At 42.4% G+C, this 20,950-nt stretch overlaps 1 protein-coding gene across 1 annotated transcript in view; it reads right to left on the reverse strand.

The window, feature by feature from the left end:
• Nucleotides 1-5,678: 5,678 nt before the first annotated feature.
• Nucleotides 5,679-20,950, reverse strand: part of LOC126365963 (beta-1,3-galactosyltransferase 4-like) — a 481,148-nt gene continuing 465,876 nt past the window's right edge. The window contains exon 4 of the mRNA XM_050008759.1: nucleotides 5,679-11,559. Coding sequence (XP_049864716.1) covers nucleotides 10,649-11,559 — 911 coding nt within the window. The 3' untranslated portion in view covers nucleotides 5,679-10,648. The remainder of the gene's footprint in view (nucleotides 11,560-20,950) is intronic.

Below are 20,950 nucleotides of genomic sequence, written 5' to 3' on the forward strand. Positions count from 1 at the left end.
TGCCTCTCTTGGGCTAGTGACCACTTCGGTTGACCTCAGATGACTGGAAAACTGTGGTCTAGTCAGATGTGTCCCAATTTCAGTTGGTAAGAGCTGATGGTAGGGTTCAAGATTGGAGCAGACCCTACAAAGCCATGGACCCAAGATGTCAACAAAGCACTGTGAAAGCTGCTGGTGGATCCATAATGGTGTGGATTGCATTTAAATGGGATGTACTGGGTCTTCAGTCCAACTGAACTGATCACTGAGTGGAAATGTTTATGTTTGGCTACTTAGTGACTATCTGCAGCTATTCATGTTCCCGAATAATGGTACGATTTTTATGGATGACAATGTGCCATGTCACAGGGCCACAATTGTTTGCGACAGGTCTGAAGAACATTCTGGACAGTTGAAACAAATTATTTGCCCACCCATCGAATTTTTATGGGACTTAATTGAGAGGCATGTTCATGCACAAAATCATGCACCAGCAACACTTTAGAAATTATGAATGGCTACAGAGACAGGATGGTTTAATATTTCTGCAGGGGACTTCCAACAACTTTTTGAGTTCATATCATGTCAAGTTGCTCCACTGCACCGGGCAAAAAGAGGTGCAACACAAAATTATGAGGCACCTCATGGATTATCAGCTCAGGTGTAGTTTTGTCTGCAACTATTTAGCTGTCCTCAGGAAGCACCAAAATTAACCCTTTATTTTTCAGTCATCTGTTTCCATGGCCTTAATTTTTGCTTCCAAATTTTCATTATACCTCTTCACACTAGTTTCTATTTTTTGTGATACACCTCTGCTACATTCCTTTAAGTCCATCTTTAAATTTTTCATCAAGTCTCTACCACTACAATTCCTAATAGCTTCTATTACTTGTAATTCCCTATGACACTTTTTTTTTTCAAACTGATTGTCTTGACACTTCATTCTTCTGTTAGTTGTTCTATGATCCTATTCAAGCCTAATACTAATACATATTTAGACTGATTGTAACATTTTTCTGTAGTTACACTAACAGTCTGTTGTTCAGCATGTGAAGAACAAACCACCAAGGCTTTGAATCACATTTACTGCTAATTTCCAATGTTTGAACTACATCAACACTACCTAGAATATCACCTTTTTCTCAGCTACTGGTACTCTGCCACTAGCATGACTGCTAGTTATAACACCTTCTAGCTGATCGCTAATTCCACTAATTAAATCAACTGAAAAATTCACTGAATCAGTAATCTGTGTAACCCTCAGTCTCCTCCTCCCTCTATCTTCTTCAAAATGTTCCCTTCATCTCATTATGACCAACTACTGATTTTCGATTTCAACTGATAGAAAATTCCACCATAGAGATAAACCAGAAATTAATTCACAAATTCCAGTTTACAAAACAATTTACCAGTCAACAAAATATTTTGGGTAAACCTGCAAAAATCAGTATTCCCTACTGCATGCATGTATTAATACACCCTGTAGATGGCCTGATGTAGCTCAACCAATAAGTAACTTCTGTATACCACACATTGTCATTTCCTGTCCTTATACATGGGATAAGGAAACTGCATATTAGATTCATTTACTCCAAAGGGTCTGACAATGCCACACAACCTGACAAGAAAAACATGAGAGCTCAGCACACACAGGTCTGTCACTCTTCAACTTGACTTACCATGCATTTACATAATTGTCCTTATTATACAACAGCAACTTCTAATAGACATCTCACTTAGGTAGGGACAAGTTAAAAATCCGGACTAAGATTAACCACAAAATATTTGTTATTATCTCAGAAAGGCATGTGATGGGAACTTAAGTCTGACTAAGTTAATGAAATTGAAAATTTCACATAAACTTCTGATTCATTAGAATAATTACAATGAGAAGCCCTCACACAGATTAATACAACACAAACCATCTGCAGTACTTGACACAGTCACATTTTTCTTGATTCCTCAATCAGTAGTATTAAAAGAGAGAAACAGAAATATTGCCAATGTCTTTGATGAATGAGATAATGACTTACCAACTTTCGATCATGGGACGCAAACACAACTAAAGTGCTATATAGTGATCTCAGTCTAATCATCACTCTGCTGCACACTTCTTAGGAAACCCTAATAAGTCACAATGCCTCACTCTACCAAGATATAATAGTGTATTTGCCCTCAATACAAATTCCATTTTTTTTTCTTTATTGTTGTTTCATCCCCCTCCCCCATGTGTAAGTTGGAAGGAGGCACGTGATGTGCTGGCAAGAATACAATCAACCTTACTGTCGAGCCAGTATAAAGCAGTCATTAACTTAAACTTTAAAACAAAATAAGAAGGTGACATATATACCACAAATTTAAAAATATTTTAAAAGGTGATGTTAATGGGAGAATGAACTCTTGAGAAACACTTTAAGAACACTACGCACTTGGAAAACACTGAACATGACTGAAGAGACATTGACAATTAAAAATGGAGCTCCATGCTCTTTCTCTAAAACTGGAAGAGGACTTGCTCTGGGATGGTAGTTTGTTGATGAAAAGAAAGATTGATATTGAAGGAGATAGGAGAGTAGTGGTGATGAGGACGGAGGACTGGTGAGAGGTGGTGATGAGACTAAGGTGACAGACAGGGCTAGCTGGTATTGGGATCTATAAATATGAAGGGAAATGAAGTTGGGGGGGGGGGCAAAAAGGAAGGAAAAAAGAAGGAGTTGTGGTATGGGAGAGGATGAGGAGGGAGCAATTGCAGGGGGTTGATTCAGAGGTTGTAAGATGGGTGTATCCTGGGACAGAGTTTTTGGTCTGGGAGAGGAAGGAAGGAAAAAAGAAGGAGTTGTGGTATGGGAGAGGATGAGGAGGGAGCAATTGCAGGGGGTTGATTCAGAGGTTGTAAGATGGGTGTATCCTGGGACAGAGTTTTTGGTCTGGGAGAGGAAGACAGTTGAAATTTCTTTGAGAGAGGACTTGTAGGGTGTGTTGTTTGGCAGTTGGTGTGATGTGCAGGTAGAGACATGGCAGCACACAAGGATTGGAAGGCAGAACAAACACAATAGGATTGCTAGTGTTGGGCTTGCAGGTAGTGTAGGTTATTTGGAGGTGTTCAATGTGAGTGAGGAGAGGAGGGAATCTGACAAGTTGGTAAAGGATCCTAGTGGGGAAATGTAAGCGGATGTGGAAATCAAGATGGAAAGCATGGTGTTTGAGGATCTGGAGGGACTCAAAACAGGAAAGCTTGGGCTAACAGCTGTTAGAGTTGTGAAGGGTCCATATCGACCAAGAAGTTTTCGGAAGACTTCAGAAACCAGTTGGATACAGTGATCACTATAATAACATGAACAACTAGATGACTTACCTGGTTTTGTGTAGAGAGGCCTGAAAATTGTGCCAATGAGTCACTGAAACTTACAGATAAATAAAATTACAGCTGTTGGTATCTACTTTCTGCAAGTCTTTGACCAGCTGCTGTACCATTCTATTTACACAACATGTTATTACAGAAACTTAATTATTACTGGTCACCAAGGTGATGAGATTATTGGGAAAGCTTCTTGGTTCAAAGAGTTATGCAAGTGGTTCAGGGATGTGTTCCTGGGAGATTGCTGGCAATAAGGACCAGCCAGGTAATGGTAAACTAACAGACCTGATTGGTAAGATGGACATTTCTTTTTTTAGCAATGCCAATTTATGTTGGCAATAGAATATAGTGCTTATCCTGACAGTCTGGTGTTTTTTATTGGGGGTGAGTTTTTAAGTGGGACCCAGCAGACACTTCTGCCAGTGTCCTAGAGCAGTTAACACAGTCTCTGTATTCATCACAGAGGGCCTTGCAAATGACAAATGCTAGTCGCCATCAGCGAATAGCAAGATGTTGTGAACTACCAGCTAGATACTGAGCCATCATGCAATGCTGTTGCTCATCATTTCTCTGTCACTCGGCTTTACCTGATATGGGCTCCATTGATTAATTTTTGTTACTTTTATCTTTATTGATGCTTAATAACAAGATAATATGATACTGTACATTTCTGCATTCTTTCCTCCCAATTTCATTGCTTATAATACCCATGATCTGGTGCTTTGTTAGTCTTGAATGTAGCGTACATGGCAATTAAAGAGTCGAATTTGGAATCTTCCTGCTCACCTACATGGCTACTATTAAGTTCATTTAATCAGAGTTAGAAGTTCCTACCTGGTGGGCTTGAGTCACATGTTTGCAATGTCACATGGTATGGCATCACCTTCATTTGGTTCTATTTATTAGCAGAAACAGCGGGCAGCCAAAGTGTTCCACCAGATATGCCCATCACATGCCAAATAGCTTTTAGTTACCAACAAGAAAGCAGTACTTCATACAAATAAAATTTAGGCTACTTTGAAAAGGTACATAGAACTTCTGCAGATAGAGTGAACTCCTGCAGACCTTGAGTCTAGCAAATATCTATATCAAGTCTGATGATGTTAAGTTATTGCTTTTTCCCCAGAACCTACAAATTACCCTTCTCCCTGGCATTCAGGGAATATAATCAATGTAATGTCACAAACATCTGCATCAATGTGAGTCAAACTGAAGTAACTCATGATGAAATTAACATATCAACTAAAGTTAGCCATTCAAGAATACTCGTGTAGGAATCCTGCTTGTATGCACACCATAGTAAGACCTGAAACCAGAGAGCAAAGTTCCCACTGACAGATTACGCCAAAACATTGTAATCTCTAAATAATAATATTATCAACCTTTAGGTAATGTAGCAGTCTTGTATGTCAGTGAACAACCTGTAGTTTCATGTGTACTTTATAAATCACCACATATGTTATAGCTGTTTAAGTATATTAATGAGTCTGAAGTTGACTTTCTTCAAATTAAACATACACTGGTTACCTACTCATAGTTTCACCGTCCTTCAATCACCTTTCAAAGAGAAAGTTGTTCATAACAGCAGCACATGAACAATCAACCACCTTTGCCATTTACAAATTGTTCATTCCCAGTCACTGGACCTTAGCAACCTGTCCTCTGTCAAAATTGCTTATGCTACTGGATGTCTTCATTTGTGGCCCTCATTGCTGCTAGGATGATTCCCCATACATTTCTGCTCTGCGTACATACTTTCCTTACTATGTTACTTGACCAAAACACCATCAGGTAGCTTTCATTCAGGAAATGGCAGTGAAAATGTGTGCTGAGCTGTGTATTTGCTTTATCACACTTACCATATCAAGTGAAAACTTATCACTATTAGTGCAAATAAACAGCTGTGATGCTTACTTTATTACTTCTTTCTCTATTACTACTTCTTTTGCTTGTCATTAATGATACAAAGTTGTGATAATGAAGGATATGAAGATGTAGTATTTGACTTCCTCTACATCATGAAGACATTGTATGTATCGTCTAGTTATTTCTCTTTTGTGTCATTAGGAAGAATTAAATATTTTTCAATCTGAAAGCATTATGATACCAAAACATTACTTGTACTCCCAACAATCACCAGAGGAAAGTGAAGCATTGACAATGTAGTTAAACAAGTACTATGAATAGTAAACAACTGGACTTTTGAAAAGCAATATATTGTCTTTTGTTCAGCAATGTTTCATTAAGTACATGTACACCAACTAACAGATTAGTTCATTGACAATAACTTATAGTCCCCCACGTGGCCCAGATTTTGAGGAGTCAATAATGTAGCATGCCATTTGAGATTCATAAGTTTTTTATTATTGAAGCAATATCAGTAACAGCCAATCAGCTCCTTCCATCAGTCTAATGTATAAATCAGTTTATGGCAAGGTGCTGACAATTCAGTCACATCAAAGAAATGATAAGTAGAACACAGAAATTGAAATTCACAACATGTCATCATGAAGCTGTCCAGAAATACAAGATTATTGTGAAGATAGATAAGGAGTTTTATTTTTAGTAAGGAAAATATCTTAAAGTACTTTTCCATACTTTCAAGTTACATTGAATTCACCTGGTATACAACTACACAAATACATGACAATGTTTGGCATCTTTATTCCTGAATTTTATAATTTAAATGTGAATTCCCACAACACTGTACACACACCACAATTACGTTCAGACAATTGATAACTGTAAAGCATGGCTTACAACAAAATTATGCAAAAAGCAAACTTCAATTTCAAAAGAATAATTAATGCCTAACACTATGTGTGTATTTTTAAATACATCAGTGTTATTAAAGTAGCAGCACCCACCCCATCTCTGAGCAATAAAGCAGGAGAATCAACTTTGAAATGTGACAAGGATGCTTCTAACTGATTTCTTCAAACACATTTTCCAAGAAATGCTAAGATCTTGTAATCACTATCTCGTGGATGAAACAGACATAGGCATACTTCAGTTCCCAACACTGACAAACCAAAGGGACACACAACACAATGAATAAATAAAAATATAAAAAGCTGGATACTGGATGGGCAGCATATTCTTACAAATAACTTAGCTAAAAATATCAGCTACTCACAATACATAGGAGTTTCAAGGAAGGAGGATGTTGGGTTCAATTTTCTTTTCTGTCCAATGAACAGAGAAAACGAGTAGCGAGCTTTAAACATTCAGGTACTTTTACATCATATTCCCAGTACTGAAGTTACATCACTCCTACTTTCACTGTTTGTTGTAACCTCACTGCTTTACCAGACACTCAATTATTTTATTAGTCAGATATATGTGAAAAGTTGGTCTCTCTGCATACTTAAGAAACAAACTCACTAATATTGGATACGAGCATACAGCCTTAGTCACATTAAACAGTCATTCTTCTTGGCAAAATGTGTTTTTCATTTTTCTTTCTTCAGTGTTAGAACATACGACAAGTGTTTCCACAAAAAAGTTATTTCAATAAAAACATCAAATTCACTGACAATATTAAAGTAAAAATTGTGGTGTTGCTAATATTAGTCACATGCATTACTTTATCAGTAGTACTAATATTGGACAGTGGAAGTGGAACAGACTTTATACGTAACTTAGCTAAAAATATCAACTACTCAGAATACATAAGAGTTCAAAGAAGGATAAGAAACTGTTCCAAAAATTAACTCCCTGAACACGACCATACTACAAAGAAAGAGCAATATCTGACCAAGACAATTATAAAAATGAAAAGCAACTAGTTTTGGAGTAGACAAACAGAAATTTTAAAAATACTAATGTGTCTGTTAACACATTTTTTAATGTTACACATAGTGACTACAGATCACAGGGTAAAAATTTCAGTTTCTCTCTTTCAGGACCACATATGGTACAGTAGCTTGCTTCATATTATGATTGCATAAAAAATATTTGCTTTCCCAAAACACACAAATGTTATTTAAATTTTGTAATGTTCGAAGAAAATGCGTGATCAAAAGAGAATTTTTAAGGAACAATTTTTTTCCAATTTTAATTAATTTATTTTTTCATACTGATACTTAAGAGGAAGGTAGTAATGTTGTGAACAATTTTGCAGCAAAGTGACATTCACTATTTTAGTGGACAAAGAAATTATTCTGGAAAGTAAATGTTAGATTATAATTGTTTTTGGCGAAGATGTGTGTGTAATTTTTAAATGGAATGGAATCATTCTCAAAATATGGTATTGAAAAGAAATGACTTTGTAAAAATGTACATATTCATGATTTATATTTGCATTCTCACTAGCTCCCATTAACAAATTAGAAACAAAGTTCAAATAAATAACTATTTCTACCACATAAGATGATTTTTAGTTTTATTTTTTAATTCACTGACTAAGAACAAATTTCGTTTCACAATCTCTCCTAGTCTAACAATGTATCAAAGTTTCCATGTGCACTAATAAGATTAAATATTCCATCGGTACCAAAAAGAAAGTTTGTTGTTAACAAAAAGATTATAAGCAGTACTACACAATGGTATAACAATACCATACCATCACTTTCTGTGCAGACTAGCTACACAGAAGATTCCTTGTATAAATTAGAGCTACTCTCTACAAATGTTTATAGACTTGAAGAAAATAGGCCACCGCTATATTGCAGTGATACTCAGGAATGCCATAGGCATTTCATAGAATTTTAAAACAATCTATCTTCAAGTAAATTCATATTACTATCGTTCATAGCCTGTGTTCGACTTGTGGTATAAATATGACAACTTTGAGTAATAAAATACTATATCACTTATATCTGCAATAAATAAGCTAATAAAACTAATTAACCACATCTTACTATTTAATCTACCTAAAACACTTATCAAAATTAAATTTGTTCATAAAAGATATCTTAATCTCATTAAATGCAGGTAATGCACAATATAGTTATCCAATCATATCTCCCAGTGAGTCTACCATTGTTTTTCTTCCTACTGGCAAGATACTGGCTTGGTAGTACTCCCACATGTAGACATATCTTCACAATTGTCTGAACGTACACAATAATTACTGAATTCTGATTTGGACCCATTCCACACAGTATGACACATGTAAACTAGTAACACTGGAAGGCTTCCCAAAAGGTACATCTTCCCAGCACTGTGACCATCCTTATGTCACAACTGAGGCTACTTACATCAAATGTGAATAAACTTAACCAATGTATAATTACTATTTTATATTGGACTTCCTGACAGTGAGACACACAAAAATATTTAGAGGGACTGTATTTATATATGGTAAAGTACAATATGTTAGCATTATCATAGTTCAGGTCAGGTAACAGATGCAACAATGCAACATCAACACACTAAGTACTAAAGCCTATTCAGTTTTCAACATCCACTCAGAGGAGGGAAATGAATTCTTAGGAAGTTATTACAGACAGATTTGAACAACATTTAAAGGCCTGAATATTAGGCTACATACCTAAGCATAGTTGCTGTTCCAGTTTCTTCAAAAAATGTATCTAAATGAAGTGGCACCATTTCTTCAGTGAGAATACACAAATGGCTATATCCTACATTCTAAAGAGTATTCAACTCCTCTTTTAAAAATTTAAGTACATACTGTCATTTATCATTAAGCGTAAGTCAATTTTTAATAGGCTCCCATATAGCCACAATTAAGAACATATCACTAGCCTTCCTCATTTGCATTGAAACAAATGTAAACCGACTGCTGCATCCATAATGGGTGCTCCCTGTCATGTCAGCAGAATTCCAACTGACAAGTGCAGTAAAAGATACACTTGCATAGTTCTGCAGCTGAGTTCATTTCAGGTTAAATTTTGACGAGTAGAACTTCTAAAATAATTTCCTTGTAACAACCAACCTACACGGTTCTGAACATTGCACGGTATACTAGATGCAGTAATGTGAAGTACGTGGTTTTTAATGGTGAATATGGAAATCCTCGAAAACTTTGGCACAACATTACCAGTCGACAGAGCACAACCTGTCTCTCACACTGCGACTTCTGCAATTGGAGCTGCTCCTTCCTCATTTAATTTTGCGTCATCATCACAATATTCCAAGACTAGCCGGCCAACCGGTGCAGATGTAAATCAATTTTTTTTTGTGAATATTTTACACAGTACCTTATCACAGGATAACAATCAATACCCTGTTTGTCGTAGTAAATCTCTCCTGCATCACTTTTGCCAATTCACATTAAATATATTACATGTGAAGTGGTACTATGTGTTTTTGTGGTGACAAAGCAATACAGGTAATGTCGGTATCTGGTAGCAGTGGGCACTAAGTAATAAACTTGGCTGGTATAGATTTACCACAATAAAAGAATAATGAAGTATGTGGTATGAAAGGCACTAAAGGAGCAACTGTGTGAATAATTTTACTGTCGCGTTATTGTTGTTGAGCTGATCCGGACTACCTTGTCAGATTTTTTGCTGAAGTGATTACACAAGTGGGGTGTTGTGTGGTACTATTGTCAACAGGTGGAAGTTTGTTTGGAGCTTATAGTCGTGCAAGTGAATCTCAAGAAATGTAAAGAAAAAGGTACATTATGTGACCACAAAGTGGCTTAAAGGAGATAATGAAGCAAGAAAGCAATGCAAGGGGAAAATGAAAAAGAATAGGTATAATTGATACACCGAAATTTTGTAGTGAATTTAAAACGAGCAAAATTAATTTAATAGGAGCAAAATTTTGGTTTGAATAGGTAGTGGGGGAAGCAGAGCAATAATGTAAAGAGAATGTTGAGTGATTTTTTAAGTAACTAAGTTCGGGAGCAAATTAAGGAGTAGTATAGTAATTATTGTTCTGGGAAATACAGAAGTCTTCGTTTTTTAACGTTTTGCGAGATGAGACTGTCGATTTATCAAAGTACAGAAAGCAATACCTGGAAAGAAACTGACAGTTTCAAGTCGCATTAAGTGAAAGCTCGGTGTGACACACTTTTCACAAGATACTTGGCTAAAATACTGTCGGCTGTGGCTACCAAACCAGAGATCGGATACATTCAGTTTCACGTGAGGCTAAGCGCGGCCGGATTCGCAGTCGGAAACACTCAAACGACGACTGAGAAAAGGATATTCCGTCAGTGAACTCGGCAATTACTGTACTACGATTCGGTCGCCCGCTATTTCCGGCCTGTGGCCGGGAGAGTCAGTACGGAGAGGCGAGACGAACGTTCCAGCAGGAGCACCCCCGAGAGAGAGAGACGGAGGCGACGGTCGCCTGCGAAGGCACTTGTCGGGCAGCGGGGCGGCGGCGGCACGGTCGTCAGGAGTGGTCTCCCCCGTCGGCGGCGTCGGTGGCGGGGGCGGGGGCGGCGCCGGCGTGGGCGCGCGACACGACGCGCCAGAGGCGGCGGATGGCGTCCAGCGACATGTTGGGCGCGCCGAAGAGGAACTGCGGCGGCGGCTCGCCGGCCAGCACGGCGGCCACCTGCGCCTCGGACAGCACGAGCGAGCCGAGCGGCGTGTGCGTGAGGTTGGCGCGCGCCGCCAGCGTGCCCGTGACGTGCACGTCGTCGATCCAGAAGTAGGGGCCAGCCTGCGCCTGCTCGTACAGCAGGAAGACGACGTCGGGCGAGTAGAGCACGGCCCAGCCGGCGCAGTAGGCGGGGTACACGCGGCCCGGGTACTCGAGCGGCGACACGCGCCACTTGCTGCGCCACGAGCGCTTCACGTAGGCGTAGGGGAACGGCGCGCACAGGATGAGCCGGCGCGCCCCCCACGGCGAGAGGGCGCGCGCCAGGAAGGAGAGCAGCGCCGGCGCGTTCACGAACACGTCGTCGTCCGCCTTGAGCAGGTAGCGCGCGCCCGGGCAGTGGTACGCAGCCCACTTGAGCGCCATCACGTGCTTGTACGTCATGTTGCGGTACGAGTCGCGGAAGTTGCCCTGCACCAGGTCGCCGTGGCGGCGGTTCTCGGCGTCGAGGCGCGCCTGCCGCTCGCCGCCGCCCACGTCGCCCAGCAGGAAGAGCACGCGGAAGTCGGCGCCCGCCCGCGCCGCCGCGCCGCCCCACGTCGCGCGGATCGTCGCGCGCTTCTCCGCGTTGTCCGGCGCCGAGTGCACCAGCACCAGCAGCAGCGGCGCGCGCTCCGCCGCCCAAGGCCCGCCGCCGCCCCACGACGCCGAAGGCGACGACTGCTGCTGCTGCTGCTGCGGCGTCGACGCATTCGCCGCTCCTGAGGACATTCCACGACCCTGTTGTAGTCACCAGACCAATGTGAGAAAGTTAGCCGGCCCGAGTGGCGCTACAGTCTGCAACCGCGCGGCTGCTACGGTCGCAGGTTCGAATCCTGCCTCGGGCAAGCATGTGTGTCAGGTTAGTTAGGTTTAACTAGTTCTATGTTCTAGGGCACTGATGACCTCACATTTTAAGTCCCATAGTGCTCAGAGCCATTTGAACTTTTTTTTATGATTCCTTACAACAGGAGAAAGCGGAACCCGTATGGCATAAATAAAGTAACTAGCAGCAGGAAAAGGACTGGAGGGATAGAACAATGTAAGTATGCAGAGTCTCGCGGTGGTAACATTGAATAAAAAAACTCCATTTCTCAGCTGCGCCAAGCGATTAAAACTAGGCGAGCGTTTGGCCGAAAGCTCGTGTAACCGCAGAAGCAAACCTTAGAGCTCTTCATTAGCGATAGAACAACGATCATCAAATGTATCAGAATCGATGCTCAGTATTGAATATACAGGGTGAAAAGTATTTAAACCGACAAATTTTGGGAGGTTGTAGGGAACATCAAAACAAATATTTTTCCCTAATGTCATTTTTTCCAATGAGAATTATTTAAACCGGTTGAATCCGTCTTACGTACTACGCAGTGCACCACAACGGACGAGCTGCACAGCGCGTTTATCAACAACAATATCCTAATCACCGTATCCCACATCATACGATCTTTGCTGTTGTGTACCAACGTCTGCGTGAGACCGGGTCATTTAGCAGATTACCTGGACAGGGACACCGTCGCACGGTAAGGACGCTGCAATTTGAGTAATCTCTCTTGCAGCATGTGGAGCGGGATCCTTGAGTCAACACTCGTGCAATTGCATGTAACATGAGGACGAATCAGACGAATGTAAGAACAGTCCTTCCAGAGCAATTGTTACGTCCATTTCACTTACAGTGTGTCCACAACCTGGAACCAGCTGATTATCCACCCGAGCACAGTTTTCGCAGTGGTACCTGGAACAGTGTGAAATGCATCCTACAATTCCATCCTCTGTGTTGTTTACCGATGAAGCCACGTTCGGCCGTGATGGAGTCTTCATCATTCGCAACTCGCATGTTTGGAGTGAGGATAATCCACATGCCACAGTTACTAACGCTAATCAAGTGCGGTTCTTCCTTAATGTTTGGGTCGGTGTTGTTGGGGACTATTTAATTGGGCCGTATCTGCTACCTACGCCATTAAATGGCAGGCACTATTACAATTTTCTCGCCAGAGCGTTGACAGAATTGCTGGAAGACGTCCGGCTCCCTACAGGACAACGCATGTGGTTCCAGCATGACGGGGCGCCGGCACATTTCAGTTGTCGTGTGCGTCGATTCCTGGACCGACGGCTCCCAGAAACGTGGATTGGCAGAGGTGCTCCTGTACCATGACCTGTTCGATCCCCAGATATGTCCCCTCTGGACTTTTTTGTGTGGGGAGACACGCGCAACCTTGCTTACACAACTCCTGTTGCATCAGAAGAGGATCTGGTTGCCCGGATAGTAGCAGCAGCAGGAACAATTCAGGATACTACTGGGGTTTTTGCCTGTATCAGACAGAACATGACCCGACGGTGTAAACTTTGTTTACATGTCAATGGAGGCATTTTTGAAAATCTACTCTGATTCAAATTGGGTTGTGTTAATGTGTTGTCTCTTGGTCATAAAAAAAAAATAGAAAAGTGTTTGTTGGTTTAATTAATTTGCCGCCAAAGAATTCTTCCTCTACCGGTTTAAATACTCCTCATAGGAAAAAACGACATTAGGGGAAAATATTTGTTTTGATGTCCCCTACACCCTGCCAGAGTTTGTCAGTTTAAATACTTTTCACCCTGTATATATCAAAGTACGCTGTGGGGGTATACATGAAAAAAAAAACTTCAGCGTTTCTCCTCAAAATTACATATGTATGATATCTGTACAATGTTTGGTTCTTGTGCAATAAATAATTAAAGTGTTCCCTGACTTTATGTACACCCTGTACACTATGTGATCAAAAGTATCCTGACACCTGACTGAAAATGACTTACGTGTTTGTGGCGCCCTCCATCGGTAACGCTGGAATTTAATATGGTGTTGGCCCACCCTTAGCCTTGATGACAGCTTCCACTCTCGCAGGCATACGTTCAGTCACGTGCTGCAACGTTCCTTGGGAAATGGCAGCCCATTCTTCACGGAGTGCTGCATTGAGGAGAGGTATCGATGTCGGTCGCTTAGGCTTGGCATGAAGTCGGCGTTACAAAACATCTCAGTCGTGTTCTATAGGATTCAGGTCACGCCTTTGCGCAGCCCAGTCCTTTACAGGGATGTTACTGTCGTGTAACTACTCCGCCACAGGCCGTGCATTATGAACACGTGCTGGATCGATGGACTGTCAACGACAAATCTATTACGTCAATACTCTGCAAGCCACCCGGCGGCAGTGTGCGGCGGAAGGTACCTGTTCCGGTCGCAGATGCCCCGGAGAGGGAGGGAGGGAGGGGGCGAATGATTGCATTAGCTCTAAGTTCTCAAATTTTCTGATTCTGGCCATTTCACGACACGTGCGTGAGAGGAAGCAATACGTTCTCCGACTCTTCCTGGACGTACTTTCTGGAAATTTCCACTGTAAACCTACGTGTGCACAGCGCCTCTCTTTCAACGTCTGCCACTGGAGATTGTTGAGCATCTCTGTGATATGCCAGCGACGACTACACGGTCCCACGACGAAACGAGCCGCTCTTCCTTTTGAATCTACAGAAATTTTAATCACTCACTTGAGACAAATTAGTGTTCTACGACCACAACATCAGTGATTCACAATTGCAGTCAACTGATACAGCCGCGTGCAACAATTTGCTAGGATATGAAATGGAATCACCACTCAGCCTGAATTGCAGGTAAGGCAGACTTCGCTTCCGTGGCATATTACTGGAAAAACTCAGTCAGCCTACAGAGGGGACTCTTGACTAACCACTTGGGCGCCTCATCTTTGACTATCGTTCAACTGCGTGTGCTCCGTACGATATAGGACAAACGGGGTACATTGGACATATACAAAGACCGGCCGCATGAGTGTTCACAGGCTATTTTGACTCATGGGAATGCTGAAGATTTGATATGACGCACTGCTGAAGATAGATGCAAATCATTCCGCGAAGCCTAATTGCAAAATTTCAAGAACCAGTATTACGTGAAGAATCTACGGATGTTCTCGAGCACACCATTTACTGCTCCCGCGATGCCGTGAACACAAAGCATTATTAGAGCGCAGACGGGGGTATTCATGCAGCCGCTCTCCCGACAGGAATGGAAAGGAACGCTAGCTTGTTCTGCCATACTAAATACACCATTCCATGTAGTTAACAGCGGCTTGCGGAGTGTTGGTGTAGATGTAGATGTAGATTTTACTCTAAGCGTGTCCCAGTCACAAATTTTATCAGTATTAAATTTGACGCACGAACAGATGGAAGATCCAGGGTGCTAAATCTGGTGGAGATATTTCTCTCGTGCAGTTCGTAAGGTTACCATGTCGATCATGGTGCCAAATGGCTTTTCGAGGTCCAGCGCGCAAGTGTTTTCAAAGAATCACCGAGCAGGAGTGAAATAAAATAATATTAAATAGTGTTATAACTAAAAGCGAGATACACACCGACAGAAGGTAAGGAATGGAAAATGCGATAAACGTAACATATTAAGAATTCTGGCACAGGTAACCTACGAAGAAATCACGAAGGCCGGCCAGGGTGGCCGAGCGGTTCTAGGCGCTACAGTCTGGAACCGCGCGACCGCTGCGGTCGCAGGTTCGAATCCTGCCTCGGGCATCGATGTATGTGATGTCCTTAAGTAGTTCTAAGTTATAGGGGACTGATGACCTCAGAAGTTAAGTCCCATAGTGCTCAGAGCCATTTTTTGAAATCACGAAGGAAGTTGCAACGGCTTCAAATAACTGAAGTGTTCAACAATAACAGTCGTGCATGCACGATGTGAAACGTTAATTTTTCTAAACGATAATTTTAATGTGGAATATTCCCGAGCGATGTGAACCAGTACGAAAATAGCTTTGTAAAGTCGAATGACTAGTGGGATTGTAATACTGCTGCTTAAAAGTTACTGATTATAATTTGAGTACTTCTATATAATTATTAAATACGGCGTGTTTGACCATTTTAATTTCAGTACACGTAGTTCAGGAAACCAATGGTTTCCCTGATACGAGGTATCGCGACTGACAAGGAGAAGGCACGAGAGAGAGCCAAACGATTCGGCTCACTAACATGAAAGTGGCGTGGCTCAGGGCTTCGCCTTCCATGCCGCCAACCCGCAAGGCACCTGCACTTAGCGGGTTATCGTCAGCTCGACCCCTGCGATCAGGCTGGTTTCCGCGGTATCTGGCTCAGCCCCCAGAGGGCCTCCCGGTACGCAGCCAGAGGGCGGAGAAGACAACGAGAGGATCGCTCCAGTCGTACACCTGCTGCATCCGCTGCAACTTCGATAGCGAATTCGAAAATCGTAACCTTCCGCAGCGCGGAGCCGGTTATGGGCAGTTCCGCTAGCCGGCGACTGGTGTATCATTACAGTTAGGAAACAGCCTTGTATCGGTGGTCGCCTTCGACACGCGGACAGCTGCGCACTCGCGACCTGTGCTCCGAGGCTTTGTTTCGCGCCGTTGACAAGTAGTGCTGCTCGTACGACTGAACTTTGAATATTCTTTTCGAGATAAGACTTTTCATTGGACAAGGGAACGTAATCTACGCTGTCAAGAATCTATTTTTGTTTCTTTTGTGACGAAGTTTTCCTTCACATCACTAAGAAGAATTTCTGGAGAACTTTTATTTTGTTGTAGCGCATGAAAAACAGCAGACTGTTTCTGTTCGAAGTTTACTCGTTCAAATAAAGAAAGTTTAATTGCATCTACTTGTAATTTTGTGGCAGTATTGTGAGTCAGGGATACTGCAGAAAGACTAAGACATTTGTGCTCCAAACAATACTTCCCCGCCAGCCAACCCCCCTACATTTTTGACAAAATCACCCATAAGGTTCAAGACCCAAAATTGACAGAATCGGTAGATAAGTCAAATCTCAGTAATTTCGTCATCATAGACGGAGTCCGCAAACGCATATTTGCCATGAATCGGGGAGAAACTTTCTCGACTGCCGCTAATGTACCCATACGTAACGAAAGTGTTGGTTGCGCAGCGGTCAAGGCATCTGCTGCGAAATAGAGAACCGGCGTTCGATTCCTAGATGAATTCTGTATGTTTTTTTTTCCATTTGTATTTTCTCTGCAGCCAAGTTGGTTAATCAGGTAAGTACATCGATTAGAAATAAAAACCCGATATGCAAGCAAATCTCTCGAAATACGAACCCTTGTCGCGGGTGGTGGTACACACAAAATAATACATTCGTACACAGAGAATCGTATTCCGTCACAGTGTTCTAGGCATTTCACTCTGGAACCGCGCGACTGCTACGGTAGCAGGTTCGAATCCTGCCTTGGGCATGGATGTGTGTGATGTCCTTAGGTTAGTTAGGTTTAAGTAGTTCTAAGTTCTAGGGGACTGATGACCTCAGCTGTTAAGTCCCATAGTGCTCAGGGCCATCTGAACCTTTTTTTTTATTTTTAATCTTCGCGGTTTAGAAGAGATCAGTCATTTATCTGATACGTTAAAGATATTTATTTCACTTGCTGCAAATCTGGGAAATTGACAAATTCAATTCACAAAACATACCTTAAGATACGTTGCTGGGAACTAGGTTTTGTCGGATATTGGATTCCTGGTGTGGACGAACTAATACCGTCATGTATGACAGCACGTCTATAGAGGACAAGGGTCAGGCAACTTCCAGGGTGAAAGTAATACCATCAAACTGCACACCTATGCGCCCACCATGTGACGTTTATTTTCATCGCGAAGTTAAAGTTTTTGACTAAGAGGCTTGCTTCAAAATTGCAATCTGCAACCGGAAACCCTGCGAGAATTGCACAATCGCGCGGATGCAATAACGAATCTCGGCACGATTTATGATCTCGTTTCAAGACCGATTTTTCAGGCAATGTTATCGTATTCAGGATATGCATTAAAATTAATTTCCGTAAAAAAAAATATTTTAAAACGTACGCCAAGCTTGTTTTCCGTCGAATCTTCGGAAGGAACGATGCAGTTGTGTCAAGACTGCATTCATTAGACGTTCCTTGGTGCCGGGACCATATTTCCTTCGGATGTTTACATGACAAATACTGTCAACTGGGATAACATTGACCCTTTGAGTGTAACAGAGGAAAAAATAAAGATTCGGTACCACACAGCTCTTAAATACGTCAATGAATATCCATATTTCTTGTCTTAAGCGATAGATAGCAGCACTAGCTAGCTTAATTGTGCACTGTTTCTGTAGTTCACGAATTTGCCACTGTAGCAGCACTTATGTGACACGTATTTTACTCTAGGTACAATAGTGATATTCCGACTTTCATCTGTTACAGAAGTAATTTAAATGTTGGTAACGAGTTTTTGTCATTGCTTCATTTGTTAAGATGGAAGTGTAGCGAAAAAAATTCAATTTATTCATTATTGGTCGCCGCGAAAGTCTAAAGTGCGTCAGAGCCCCGGTATGGTGAAAGTTATGGAGGTTCTCGTGTATCACTGTACTGGTGTTATTATAACGCATTACGTTCTTCCACGGCAGACCGTCCATGCACAGTACTACTGTTCGGTTTTGGAGCAGCACCTGCGACCATCTTTGCTAAAGTATCGGCGACACTTTCTTCGCAACCGAACCATCATTTTACACGACAATGCGCGGGCGCATACAGCGCAAGCTGTGGCTGCTCTGTTCGGTCGATGAGACTGGGAAGTACTGTACCATTCACCATACTCCCTGGACTTAAGTCCTTGTGACTGATTTGATTCCGAAGATGAATGAACCGCTTCGTGGCATTCGCTTCCGAACTGTTCCAGAGATTCGACAGGCAGTAGACCGCTCCATTCGCACCATGAACAGAACAGGCTCTGCTAACGGTATACCACGCGTTCTGCATCGCTGGCAAAGGGTTCTACACAACGCTGGTGACTACTTTGAAGGACAGTAACAGGTGCAAACATGTAACTATTTGTATCGGTTGTGAGTAAATAGTTGCCCCTATTAGAGTTCCAACCCCCGTACATATCTTACACATGCACATTAGCGGGAGTCTTAAGAATTTTCTTTTTAGATTTCTAGGAATATATACCTTTGCGGTCCCCTTATGACGAAAACTGCTCATTTTCCAGTTACATGTCGATTCCGCCAATTTTGAGTTGATTGCCACTGAAGAATTTTGGTTTCCTAAAAAAGGGGGGTGGGGGCCGGACTTTCATTTCAGGTTGAACACAAGCGACATGCCAAATATGAGCCTAGCACACCGAAGAACCAAAGAAAATGGTATCTGCCTAATATCGTGTAGGGCTCCATCGAGCATGTAGAAGTGTGTTGCGCACACGACGTGGCGTGGACTCAACTAATGTCTGAAGTGGTCCTGAACTGACACCCTTAATCTCGCAGGGCTCTCCATAAAACCGTAAGAATAAGAGGGGGTGGAGAGCTCTTCTGACCAGCACATTCCAAGGAATCCCAGATATGCTCAACAATGTTCATACATGTGGAATTTGGTGGCCAGCGGAAGGGTTCAAACCCGGAAGAAAGCTCCTGGAGACACTATGTAACAATCCTGAACGCATTGCCCAGCTGGAATTGCCAAAGTCCGTCGGAATGCAGAATGGCTATGAATGGATGCAGATGCTCAGAATGCTTACGTATGTGTCTCCTATCAGAACACAATGCAGACGTATCAGGGTTCCCATATCACTCCAAATGCACACGCCCCCCCCCCCCCCCCCCCCACCACCATTTCAGAGCGTACAATCAATAGCTTGACAGTCCCCTGCTAACACGCAGGGTCCACGCATTCATGGGGTTGTCTCCATACCCGTACACGTCCATCCGCTCGGTACAACTTGAAACGAGACCCGTCCGACCAGGCAACATGTTTCCAATGGCAACAGTCCTATGTCTGTGTTGACAGGCCCAAGCGAGGCGTAAAGCTTTGCGTCGTGCAGTCAAGGGTAGCCGAGTGGGCCTTCGGCTCCGAAAGCTCATATCGATGATGTTTCGGTGAACGCTAACACTTGCAGATGGCCCAGCATTTACAGCTGTAGCAATTTGCGTAAGGGTTGCACTTCTGTCACGTTGAATGATTAGTTAGTCCAGTTCTTGCATGATCTTTTTTCCGGCCGCATCGATGTCGGAGGTCTGATGTTTTGCCGAATTCCTGATATTCACGGTACATACATGAAATGGTGGTACGGTGAAGTCCCCACTTCGTCGCCGCCTCGGAGACGTTGTGTCCCATCGCTCGTGCAACGACTCTAACACCACGTTCAAACTCGCTTAAATCTTGATAACCTACCACTGTAGCAGCAGTAAGCTAACAAATACGTCAGACATTTTCTGTCTTATAGAGAAATTGCAGACCAAGCACCATATTCTACCTATTTACTTACCTCTATATTTGAACACGCCTACCTATACCAGTTTCTTTGGCCCTTCTGTGAATGTTGGACGCGTCTGAGGCATTCTCCTTGTGAGTACGTGGACACGTTTTAACATTCCCCGAGGATCCAAACTACAGATAAGCACTTGAGGACAGGCACAGTACAGAATGTCATAAGGGCACAGCTCATGTGAAGACAGGCTTCAGCACGTCTCGTCATCAAAGTCCGCGTACGCTCAAAAATCCCGGGTGCGTTCCGAATCGCTTGATAACCATCCACACTAGGTTGCCGGTGTTCATCGCCACTATCAACAAAACCTGAATACATTGAGCACTTAAATATCCTAAACACAAAAAAAAAGAATGACAGCTAACCCTAAACATGGATAAATGTAAATTAATGCAGAAGAATAGGAAAAAGAATCCCGTAATGTTTGAATACTCCATTAGTAGTGTAGCGCTTGACACAGTCACGTCGATTAAATATTTGGACGTAACATTGCAGAACGATATAAAGTGGGACAAGCATGTAATGGCAGCTGTGGGGAAGGCGGATAGTCGTCTTCGGTTCATTGGTAGAATTTTGGGAAGATGTGGTTCATCTGTAAAGGAAACGACTTATAAAACACTAATACGACCTATTCTTCAGTATTGCTCGATTATTTGGGATCCCTATAAGGTTGGATTGAGGGAGGACATAGAAGCAATTCAGAGGCGGGCTGCTAGATTTGTTACTGGTAGGTTTGATCATCACGCGAGTGTTACGGATATGCTTCAGGAACTCGGGTGGGAGTCTCTAGAGGAAAGGAGGCGTTCTTTTAGTCAATCGCTACTGAGGAAA

The sequence above is a fragment of the Schistocerca gregaria genome, chromosome 4 (genome assembly GCF_023897955.1).
Source record: "Schistocerca gregaria isolate iqSchGreg1 chromosome 4, iqSchGreg1.2, whole genome shotgun sequence".
NCBI classification, from domain to species: domain Eukaryota; kingdom Metazoa; phylum Arthropoda; class Insecta; order Orthoptera; family Acrididae; genus Schistocerca; species Schistocerca gregaria.